Raw genomic sequence first — 12,657 nt, 5'->3', positions numbered from 1 at the left:
CTGCACAACGACGGTGCTTTGGTAAAATGATATCATTAATGCAACTTTCTAGAATCTCCCTCCGAGAAAAAGGCGTCAAGTTGACCACTTCAACTTACATGGAACCCATATATGATAAGATTTTTTTTTTTCACTGGGAAGAGTTTCACTGGGCATGATCTCCGTTCCTCAATGTTAAATGGTCGTTTAAGCTCTCTTTGTTTAATGACAATTCATAGAACTCTGTTAAAAAAAATTTTTTTGAAGATTTTGTAATTGATTTTGTCAATTTTTGTCAAAAATTTGTCAAAAATTACCTGTCAGACAGGAAACAATACATAGTGTATAAAGAAAATGAAACAGGAAACAAAGTTATAACTTGTGGTGTTCCCCAGGGATCCATCCTAGGACCACTATTATTCTTGTTGTACATTAACGATTTATATTTAGCTTCAAAGACTTTAAATCTTATTTTGTTTGCTGACGACTCTAATCTTTTTTACTCAAATAAAAATATAAAAGATCTTTTAAAAATATTTAATGAAGAACTAATAAAAGTTAATGATTGGATTATTTGTAATAAACTTTCATTAAATGTACTGAAAACTAAATTTTTGTTGTTTCATAAACCTAGTAAGAGTGATCACCTCCCTCTAAAATTACCCAATCTCTTTATGAATAATTCAGTTATTAAAAGAGAATCAAATGTAAACTTCCTGGGAATAATATTAGATGAAAATATATCATGGAAATCTCATATTAAATCTATTGAAAATAAAATTTCCAAAAATATTTCTGTTCTATATAGAGTTAAACCATTTCTTAATATTAAGTCTTTAAAAATTATATATTTTTCATTTATCCATAGTTATCTATCCTATTGCAATATTGCATGGGGAAGTAGCAACTATGGAAAGCTTAAAAAAAAATTTATAGTAAACAAAAAATTGCATGCAAAATTATTTTTGGCGTTAAGAGAACTGCTTATGGAGAGCCTTTCTTAATGGAACTTAATGCACTCAATGTTTATAAACTTAACATATATCAAGTTATGCTGTTCATGTTTAAATCTAAACATGGTTTGTCGCCTAATATATTTCACTCTTACTTTACTAAAATTTCTCATAAGTACCCCGCAAATTTTTCAAATGATAGTTCCAAGATTCTATTTCAAACTCAGTTCATTCCAAATTCAATATCGTGGAGCATTTCTATGGAATGAATTTTTTCAAAAAATTAATAAAAATAACATTCTTCAAAACATATGTTTTGAACAATTCAAAATAGTAAACGTTTCTTATTAGGAAAAAATTTCGATCTAAAATATTTATTTTAAAATTTGATTATAAAATAATAAAAAAATATATAAACTGAATAGGTTTTCATCTACTTTTTTTGTTTGTTTTTTTTGTGAAAAAGTCATAACTTATTATTTTTTTTGATCTTCTGACTTTTACTTTTCATTTAAATATGTTGTTATTGAAAACTTATGCTATTTTAATATCTTATTATAAATTTTATAATATCTTTGTAAAAAAAAAAATATATATATATATATATATATATATATATATATATATATATATATATATATATCATAGGCGTAGAGTATGGGGTGCAACGGGGGCAGGCTGCCCCCCTTGAGTCAACTTTGCCCCCCGGGGAGTTTCGTGTACCCCCCTGGAAATTTTATCCATGCTTAATGTAACTATTATTTCAAGTTATTATTTTTAAACAGAGAAAGAAATCAAGTTTTTTTCGAAATAAGCGAAGAAATTAACAATCCATTGCTATAAACGTACCCCCTTTTTTTAAATAAAAACTTGGAAAACTTATTGATCGAGGAAATCTTTTTTTTCAGCTAAAAAATGCGTTTTTTCGATAAACTTCAAATGGTCTTTTGATCTTAAATTAAAATTTTTTCGCAGGTATACATGCTTTAAACACGCTCCACCTAGTGTATTAAAGTAATTTTTGTAACGACGTTTTTGTTTTTAAACTGAATCTGCTAAAATAATGGATTTAGACGAACCAGCTCTGCCCAGGAAAAGGAAAGTACCTGCAAAAATTGAAGTTGGTTTCAGGGATACTTATTACCAGCCAAATGACCCAAAAGAGATGTACAAGAACTTATACTTTATCAGTCTAGATGCAGTTTTAGTTAGCCTAACCGATAGATTTGAATCAACTGAAACCACTCGCCATTTAACAAGAGTCGAAGAGTTTGTTATTGGATCAAATAATACTGAATGCAGTATTGACTACATAAAAAACTTCTACAAGGACGATTTTACAAATTATCAAAGACTACAGCTTCACCGGGACCTTTTCATTGACGAAGCTATGAGAAAAAAAGTCCAGCTAGTAGATTTTCAATCAGCTCTAGATTTTATCCGTCCTAAAGAACAAATTGGATTGAGAAGCATTGTCTCGGAAATTGTCCGTTTTATAAAGATTATTTTGGTCCAGCCAGTGTCAACTTTTCTTCGATCGACCATGAGCCAAGAAAGGCTGAACGCTGTTTCTCTAATGAATACCCATAAAGAAATTACCCGGAGTATTAAAATGGATTTTTTGTTAGAGGTTTATTGAAAAAAACGAAACGCGCCGTAGAATGTTTTATTTGGAAACCAAGTAAATTCTCTACATATATTTCTATATTTCTTGATGCTAGTTAACCAAAATTTTGATAGAAAAAGTTGTTATTTTTTATCTCTATATAAATAACAATTAAAACTGGACAGTTAACGTAAATTGCTCAAAAAAATTGAACCTTCAACTTTTTGCCCCCCTTGAAAACTTAAGTACTCTACGCCCATGATATATATATACTTTTATGTTTAAAGTTTTTAAATTGTAATATTAACTGACGGCTTCAATGTTAACGGGGCTCGGTGATAAGACAGTATGTCTTCTTCTTGCTCCGGCCATTTATTATATATGTAAACGATTTTTCTCATTGTAAATAGTATTATATACTATTATATTATATAATATAGTATTATATAATAGTATACGGCAAAATAAAATTAAAAAAATAAAAAAAAAATTTGAAAAGAAGAAAAATTTCTTTATGAATAAAAAAGTAACTTCATGTTTTGCTGTATTCATTTTTGAATATATATTTTTAGAAATGGGGTCTCAAAAAACTTTTTGCACCCGGCCCCCAAGACCCTTAATTCGGTCTTGTATACAAGTACAAATTTTTAAAATGTTTTAATCAATTACTAGCAAATCATGCATATGCATTTTCCGCTAACCAATCATTGACATTGTTTAGAAGTATTATTTTTGAAAAGTACTAATTTCAAGATAAATTACTTAAAATCTTTTTTCAAAAAATTTGTATTAAATACATTAAAAAATTCATTTTATTAAGGTGCTAAAATATTTTTTTCACACGCCTAATACCAGAATTATATATGTTTATATTATATATTATATATAACCAATATATTTCTAGAAGAAACTGAAAACATTTTTAATATTATATGTGTTACGGAAACTTGGTGCTCTACTTACGAACTTGAAAATAATTATAATTTTTATCTTAAGAATTTTGAATTAGTCTCATTAGAAAGACAAACAAATAAACGCGGTGGAGGAGTTCTGATATACGTTAAAGAAAACATTGCGTATAAAGTTAGAAGCGATTTGAGCGTTCCTGACGAAGATAAAGAGATCGCAACAATTGAATTAATTATTAACAAAGGAAAAAACATACTTATAAGCAGCTGCTATAGGCCACCTGACGGCGCGTGCAAAAATTTTAGCTCTTATTTGCAACGTAATATAGTTCACGCTGGTAACAACGAAAGATTGGGGATTTTAATATGGACTGTTTTATTTATAACGACGACAAAAAAGTGAGAAGTTTCTATGATGAAATTTTTTTAGCAGGCGCAGTTCCCCTAATCAATCATCCAACTAGAGTAACTAAGAATTCTGCTACCCTCATTGACAATATTTTACTGCAGAGATCTTTAATAACTCCATTCAAAAAGGTATCATAAAAACTGATTTATCTGACCACTTCCCTATTTTCCTAACCTTTAACACAACATTATCTTAAATAAAATTAAACAAAATAGAACTGTAAAAAAACGTATTTACAACGACAAAAAAATAAATGATTTTAAACATCAACTATCATTATTTCATTGGGGGCATATCAACTTTAATGAAGATGCAAGTACTATTTATAATAAAATCTTCGAAACATTCTACTTAGTATATGACACGAACTTTCCAGTATGTAAAAAATTAATAAGTCATAAAACCTTTAACAGTCCTTGGATTACAAAAGGCTTAAAAAATTCTTCAAAAATAAAGCAAAAGTTGTATATAAAATATTTAAAGACTAAGTCTTCTGCAAATGAAATAATATATAAAAATTATAAAAATTTATTTGAAAAAATTCGTAAAAATCTAAAAAAAAAATATTATTCTAATCTGATCAATAAATTTAAAAACAGCTCAACGCGCACCAGGCAAATAATAAAAGAAATAAAAGGAAAATCACTTAAGTTCTTTACCGCAAACTATAAAATTTGAAGACGTAAATATATGTGAACCGAGCAAAATTGCATACATTTTTAACAAATTTTTTACTGAAATTGGAACCAATCTCTCTAAAAAAATTCCTATGACCGAGAGTTCGTTTGAAGACTACTTGTGTCCTATGAATAAATCTTATTATAACAATGAGTGTTCTTCTGAATTATCCCAGGACGAGCTTGATAGAGCCTTTAAATCTCTAAAAAGAAATAAAAGTATTGGTGCTGATAAAGTAAGTGGTAACATAGTTGTAGATTGTTATGAAAGTCTGAAAGATATTCTTTATAAAGTATTTAATGCATCTATAAAACAAAGAGTTTTCCCGGATCAATTGAAAATTGCGAAAGTGATACCAATTTACGAACAAGGCGACAAAACAAATATTAACAACTATCGCCCAATTTCGGTTCTATCAACTTTTTCAAAATTATTAGAAAGAATAATATATAATAGAATATTTAAATACTTTGACCAAAATAATGTACTATATACTAAACAGTTTGGCTTTAAAAAAAGTATTTCAACTGAGCACGCAATTATTCAATGTGTTAGGGAAATCTCAGAATTTTTCGAAAAAAAAACAATATACTCTAAGAGTCTTTATTGATCTTTCGAAGGCTTTCGATACTGTTGACCATAAAATATTGCTAAAAAAGCTCGAATACTATGGAATTAGTAACAATATGCTAAAATGGTTTCATAGTTATTTATCAAATAGAAAGCAATTTGTTACCTATAATGGTGGTCTTCAAAGTGACTATATTGAAATAACCTGTGGTGTTCCTCAAGGTTCTATTCTAGGTCGTCTTATGTTTTTAATTTATATTAATGATTTAAGTAAAGCAGCTAATCTTCGGAGTATTATGTTTGCTGATGATACGAATTTGTTCTTATCAAACAGTAATATTAATGAGCTGTTTTCTGATATGAATAAAGAACTTAAATGCGTATCTGAGTGGTTTAAATGTAACAAGTTAACCTTAAACCTTGATAAAACAAAATACATTCTGTTTCACCCTATATCTAAAAAACGTTTTTTACCAACAACCATGCCAAAAATTCTAATTGATGAACTTGAAATAAAAAAAGAAACTTTTACTAGTTTTTTTGGTATTTATCTTGATGAGAATGTTACATGGAAACCACATATTGACTACATTTGTACTAAAGTTTCTAAAAATATAGGAGTCCTCTATAAGTCAAGAAATTATTTAAACAAACCATTTTAATCCAACTCTATTACTTATTTATACATAGTTATATTAACTATGAAAACATTGCTTGGGGAAGTACAAGCAAAAGTAAGTTGCGTACTCTTTATCATCGTCAGAAATAGTTTGTTTTGAAAATCGACTTACGCATTCAAGGTTTTTATTTAAAAATATAAAAGTACTTAATATTTATGAAGTGAATGTATATAAAATATTATGTTTTATGTTTCAATGTAAAATCAATCCGTCATTACACATTTTTAAAGATTTTATTACTTTAAAAACAAAAAATAAGTATACACTACGAAATGATAATTCACTCTATGAACTCTTTTGTCGAACAAAATTCAATCAGTTCTGTATAGCTTATCGTGCACCAAATCTCTGGAACAAAATCATTTTACCTAATTTTGATTAATCAATTACCTTCCCAGTCTTTAAAAAAAAATTAAAAGAATTCATTCTTTTTAATGATAATATTTTGAAATACTTTTAAAAATAAGAAATTTAAATAAATACGCTCTTTGTTTTTGTATTTTGTCATTTTTATTTGTTTATATTTATTAATAGCCTAAGTTATATTTTATTATAACGATTTATGGTTCTGGCGACAAGATCATTAGATCTTCTATCAGATACCAAGTTTTTATTTAAACTTTCTTTTTGTTATTTTATTTTTTAATCTTATTGACATACAAACAATAAAAAAAAATTAAAACAAAAAAAATTTATCAGACCTGAACACATTAGTCAAAACAGCAATTTCTTAGTATCTACGTCTTTATTGATTGTCAAGAACTTGAGACGATTTAAAAGAAGAAGAAGAAGAAGAAGAAGAAGAAGAAGAAGAAGAAGAAGAAGAAGAAGAAGAAGAAGAAGAAGAAGAAGAAGAAGAAGAAGAAGAAGAAGAAGAAGAAGAAAAAGAAAAGAAGAAGAAAAAAATGAAGTGTTATTTTATTAAAACTAAAAAACGAACATTACGATGAAAAGAGAAAAGATTAATAATTTCTTAAAAAACTGAAGATTTGGATGTTTAACAACTAAAAATAATTGTGAATTTGAACAAAGTTATAACCGGATATAAAAACTCGAAAAACAAATTTCTAGATAAAGACACAAAAGTTCTGCAAGTAAACATTATCACCACAATCAAGTTATAAAGATAAAAATGTAAGCTATGTAAACTATATTATGGAAATATAATAAATGAAAACTAAAAAAAAAAAAAAAAAATATATATATATATATATATGTATATTTTCATAAGTACCGACAATGACAAAAAAAATGTTTATCGGATCTTCACCAAAAACCAAACACCGACAATATAATAATTGCCGATTTTAATATTCTGTTTTTTAAAATATTACAACGGTGTAGTAATTACTTTGGATACTTTGTCACCATCAAAATGTTCGTTTTGAGTTAAGCATCTTTAGTTAAAATGTTGGTCTTTTGAGTCAGGTCAGGGAGCATATATACAGAAGGTAAAGCAAAATGTAAAAAAATCTATGTAAACGAATATTAGGTTGTTAAATTCAATCTTCAATTATATAAATGAAGACGATTCTGCCTTTTATTATGCTTATATTTGCTTTGTTGATATTATATAAACGTACATTTCTTCTCGTTTCTTAAATTTATATTTCTTTTAACTCATTGAAAAATAGTTTCTAAACAAATTTTCTTTAAACTAGTATATTCAACAATTTATTGATATACAGTATTTAATTACAATTCCAAATAAGCTCTACAAAAGTAAAATGTAAATCTAAAAACCTTAACACAAAAAGTCAACTATTCAATAAATTTAAATTGTACAAGAATAAAATTAGCAACTTGTTAAGAATTTCCAAAATGTTGTGCTACATCTCCTTCTTTAACAAAAACCTCAACATTACAAAAAATACATGGAAAGGAATAAAAGAAATTATTGACGTCAAATTCTCTACACCAATTAAATCTTACATTCTCAAATCTAATAGTAACACTATCTCAGACAGCATGGCTGTTGCTAACATTTTTAACAACTACTTTGAAACACTATAACACCCACCCAAAAGTAAAATGATTTCTACTAAAAGTATCTGATCTGACTATTCAAGATATTCTAATTCTTTCTTTCTTAATCCAGTGACTAAAAATGAGGTGTCTTATTTAATAAAAAATTCTTTACAAGATGATAAAAGTTTAGGTCCAAATAGTATCCCCACACACCTACTTAAACTTACTTCTCATGTTGTTTGCAAGCCTCTCTGTGCCATAATGAATAAGATGTTTTTAAGATAGCCAAAGTCATCCCTATGCATAAAAAGGGTTCTCTTATGAACCACACAAATGCCATGTACAACAGACTTTTTAGCTTTCTTGACAAAACAAATGTCTCTACAAACATCAGTATGGATTTTGCAACAAACGCTCCACAACTCATGAATTTATTAAAATAACTTAAACTATTAGAAATGCTCTTGACAATAAACTTTGTGGAGTGTTTCTTGACTTAGATAAAGCCTTTGATTCTGTTGATCACTCCATCCTCTTAAGTAAATTGGAACACTGCGGTGTTCAAAGTAATACTTCCCAATGGTTTTCATATCTTTTTAATAAATCAGACTTTTTATCCATCAATGATGCCACATTTCTAATAAAATGCTCCATGGGTATACCCCAATGTTCTGTATTAGGATCATTGCTTTTTCATTATTTTTATAAATGATCTTAATATCTCTCTAAAATTTTCAAGGACTTACCAATTTGCTGCAACACCAACTTACTCATTACAAACAAATCATTAAAAAGGATTTGCAAATATTAATCATGATTTATCCAATCTTCTTCAATGGCTGCACTCTAACAAACTAAGTCTAAATACCAACAAAACTGAACTTATTATTTCCAAATCAAGTCAATCTAAAATGTATAAAAACCTAAACTTTAGACTAAGTGGCCAAAAAATCTTTCCTGTAGTTTCATTAAAATATCTTGGAATCCAAATTGACTAAAATATATCCTTTTGCTCTCATCTTAAAAACTTAGCAGTGAAATTGTGGAGATCAAATGGGATGCTAGCCAAAATTCCCCACTATGTCAATTAAGAAACTTTACTTAATATATACAATGCAGTTTTTGATTCACATCTTATATGCTTGTCAGGTTTGGGGACAAAGCAAGTCTAATGTTTTTTTAAGATTATCTAACCTACAAAACAAGGCTTTAAAAATAATATTCTTTCAACAATATCGTTGTAACTCTGACATCCTTTACTTTTTATCAAAAATACTCAAATTGTTTGATCTTGTTCATCGATTTACAAAAAAGAACAAAATAAAAAACAAATTTTACCTAATCTACTTTTTATGAAACATCTATGTTCATATGTTTAACAAATAATACAATAAAATATGTTTTACAACGCATACATCAAGCATGCAATGATAAAACAGTTATGATTACAAAATCGTTGCTGTAAATTGCCTGCTTTGCACATACCTACATTATAAGAAAACATGTAGCTAAAGCAAGCATGAAAACATAAATTTTAAGTAAATAGTAATAATTTATACAATATTTTCAAGATTTTATCGAATATGACTACTTGTGTGCATTTTGAACGGTAGTTTGTGTAATTCAAAAACATAAACTTCAAGCTTTCTTTAATTAAATTTGATCAGGTACTGATAGTCTCAGCATTGCTTCTTCTATTTTTCTTTGGATTTTTATAGATTTTTATGCAAGAAAACTTGTTTTACAAATGCATAGTGGTTTTAAATTTTAGGCATAATTTTTTAACTTTAAAGTATAACATTTATAGCTGATTATAATTTTTTACTTGTCAGAAAGAGTATTAAGTACAACTTTTTAATTGAGTTTTATATATTCTATTTAAACAAGTAAATAAAGAAATTTGCCACAATTAAATTACTTTTACATTTGTTATTGTTGTTTTTTTATATATATTACTAAATTTTAAAGTTATTTGTTCAAAATGTCTGCATTTTTATCAAATGATCATTTGACCATTTTAACTAAAAAAAGTATGACTTTTTTATATTGTTTTTAATTCCAATCTTTACAAAAATAGATTGTACAACTTCAAAAAGTGACTTTTTGTTACTTCTTTATTTGCAAGAGTAAAAAAACATATAACTTTATATCAATCATTAATTCAAAACTAAAGAGTGTCAACTTTAATTGTGTTTTTCATAAACTTTAGGCCAATTTTAAAACTGCAGTAATAAACACTTAACTTAACTTAATAATGGTTAATTGTAAACCCAACAAATGTTTAAAACTACATAAATAAGTCAGTAAGTAAAATACTATCATGTAAAAACGTGTACTTGTTTTTACACAGCATAAAGTAACTTAGTTAAGACTTTGCCAAAATTAATCCTATTGCTATGTTGGTCTTACTACCCTCCATTAATCTTTAATATATTCTTTATCTTCTGATTTTTTTGTTTGTTTGTTTTTTACAGCTTTAACTAAAACTATTTTACCTAATGACTAAATATTAAGGGAAGTAATACTTCAAATTCAAGCAAAGTACCATTTGAAGGGTTGGTTTTGAGTTTTTTAAACTTTATAATGTAGTTGTGTCTGGTTTTTAGTGATTTTTTTAATGCTTGAAATGACCTTTTCAACTTTTCTACTTCAGTTTTTTTAAATTTATTTTCATTTTATGCCCCAGAACTTCTTATGAATAAAAAATATGTAATAAAATTAAAGTTCAAGTGTTTCTAAAAGCTAGAAGTTGTAAAATTGTAAGAAGTATATTATTAGTTATTTTCTTTAATGATGATGATGATGATGATGATGATGATGATGATGATGATGATGATGATGATGATGATGATGATGATGATGATGATGATGATGATGATGATGATGATGATGATGATGATGATGATGATGATGATGATGATGATGATGATGATGATGATGATGATGATGATGATGATGATGATGATGGTGATGATGATGATATAAACTGTTATTAATTTTCTTTAATTACTAGGTATTTATGAAAGTTGTACAATGCAAGCTCTAACTCAACAGGTAAGATAGTATATATAAATAAACAATTTTTGCAATGAATAAAAAATCCATAGCGCATAATCTTAATGTAATTTGTGATGTTATTAAGATTTTTTATTTGCATTTTGTATTTATGGACTTTATTAAAAGTTATTAAAACTATAGCAATTTATTGCAAGAATCAACTCAAAAATGTAAAAATGTTATTATTTACAAATATTATGGATGTTAATTTTGCTTTTGGTTTTTAGAGATATAAAATGATTTCTTTTCTCATTATTTGATACAAGCCTTTATTGTCTGACATTAAATTCTTCGTGTATTACAGAAGAATTTCAAAAGAATGTTTTTTTTCCAAAAGTTGCTATTAATAATAATTTGTTTGCATATTTTTTACTTTGCATTAAGTATTGTGAAATTTTAGTAATATTTGAGATAATGACAAAACTCAAGCAAAGATTTTTTAAATAGTTTGAAGAAAAATTCTATAAAAAATATAATATAAAAAGATCACTTTTGAGTACCTTTATTAGATTGACCTTTAACGACGAATTATAAAATAAAACAATAGTTTAAATAATTATTTTTATAAAAACTTTTTATAAATTGACCTGTACAAGAATTTCTGTGCTTAAGCACTGGCCGAATAGTCAATTTTAGATTGGCATGCGCAATTTAAAACATTCATCTTTTTTTGCTATATAAATTAAAACAAAAACAGCAAAAAATATGTTTTGTATAATACTAGATCAAATAATTAAAAAAAAGAAAAATTAATGTTTTATTTCAATTCTAGATAAAATAATTAAAATAAAAATAGCAAAAAAATAAAAATTATATATAAATATTAAACAAATTAAAAGTAATAAAATTAAAAGGACTAACTTTTATTTAAATTCTAAATTCTAAAAAAATCCAGGCAAAATGAATGTTAAATGCTACATAAAATAATTAAATTAAATTCTACATAACTTAAATTTTAGATAAAATAATTAGGGGAAAGGCGCCTATGATGGCATAGCGCCTATGATGGCATACCGGTCATATTTCCATCAAAATTGGTTTTGGTAAAAAAATGATTAGACCTACATGACTATACTGACTTTACATTAGTTTTAGTGAAAAAAAGTCCCTTGTGCACAAATATTGTTTTTATAATCAACAAAAATCGATTTTGGGATGTGCTGTTGTAGTTTTATTTCCTTCATATATTTAAGATTGTGATTTTACTATTAACTGTGCAGAAACGAAATTTTCATGCATTTTATATTCAAGTTTTGTGTATTTAGTGGAATAGTTACTTTAATTTTATCTTTTGAACAAAGCAGACACAGCTTGTTTTAATGAAAATGATGACTTTTACCCATGATGGCATACTGACGAGTTGGGGGTGTTGAAATATTGACGAGTTGAGAAAACCTTTTTTTTTTTATAAGAAAAACTTATTTTTAAGTAAAGTTAAAAGAAAGCGATGCTCTAAATTTTTTTTTTGGTCCAAAAAATACGTAAAACGCAATATATCCTATGCGCATGCGCAAAATTTTACAATGCTGGTATGTAGCATGAAATGGTAAATTAAGATGGTTTCGAGTAATTTCTGGCTTTTCTGAGGGAAAACTCTAAGGTTAAATGAAATCATTAAGTTACCCTCGATCCTAACTAGCCCCATCCTCCCCTATGCCATCATAGGAGCAGTGGTTGCCTATGATGGCATACTTGTGCTTTTTTTTACAATAAGAATAACTTATAAAAGAAATAAAACTGATGAAAACTCCCAGAGTAATTATTGTTCTAGATGTAACAAGGAATGTTTCCATATCAAAACTTTTATTATTGGTCTTCAGGATACTGAATAATGAAGCTTCAAAGTTAA

At 26.8% G+C, this 12,657-nt stretch overlaps 1 protein-coding gene across 2 annotated transcripts in view; it reads left to right on the top strand.

The window, feature by feature from the left end:
* The first annotated feature begins 7,092 nt into the window (after positions 1-7,092).
* Positions 7,093-12,657, top strand: part of LOC100207934 (CCR4-NOT transcription complex subunit 9) — a 32,048-nt gene continuing 26,483 nt past the window's right edge. Inside the window, exons 1-2 of one of the 2 annotated variants that reach the window (XM_065805524.1) lie at positions 7,093-7,234; positions 10,765-10,805. In XM_065805524.1, coding sequence (XP_065661596.1) covers positions 10,785-10,805 — 21 coding nt within the window. In that variant the 5' untranslated portion in view covers positions 7,093-7,234; positions 10,765-10,784. Of the gene's footprint in view, positions 7,235-10,227; positions 10,307-10,764; positions 10,806-12,657 lie in introns of those variants that run through there. The other variant, XM_065805525.1, reaches the window with a different exon arrangement.

Source organism: Hydra vulgaris, chromosome 09 (genome assembly GCF_038396675.1).
Source record: "Hydra vulgaris chromosome 09, alternate assembly HydraT2T_AEP".
In the NCBI taxonomy this organism is placed as follows: domain Eukaryota; kingdom Metazoa; phylum Cnidaria; class Hydrozoa; order Anthoathecata; family Hydridae; genus Hydra; species Hydra vulgaris.
The sequence above is the reverse complement of the archived record's forward strand: the minus strand, read 5'-3'. Positions and strand labels throughout refer to the sequence as shown.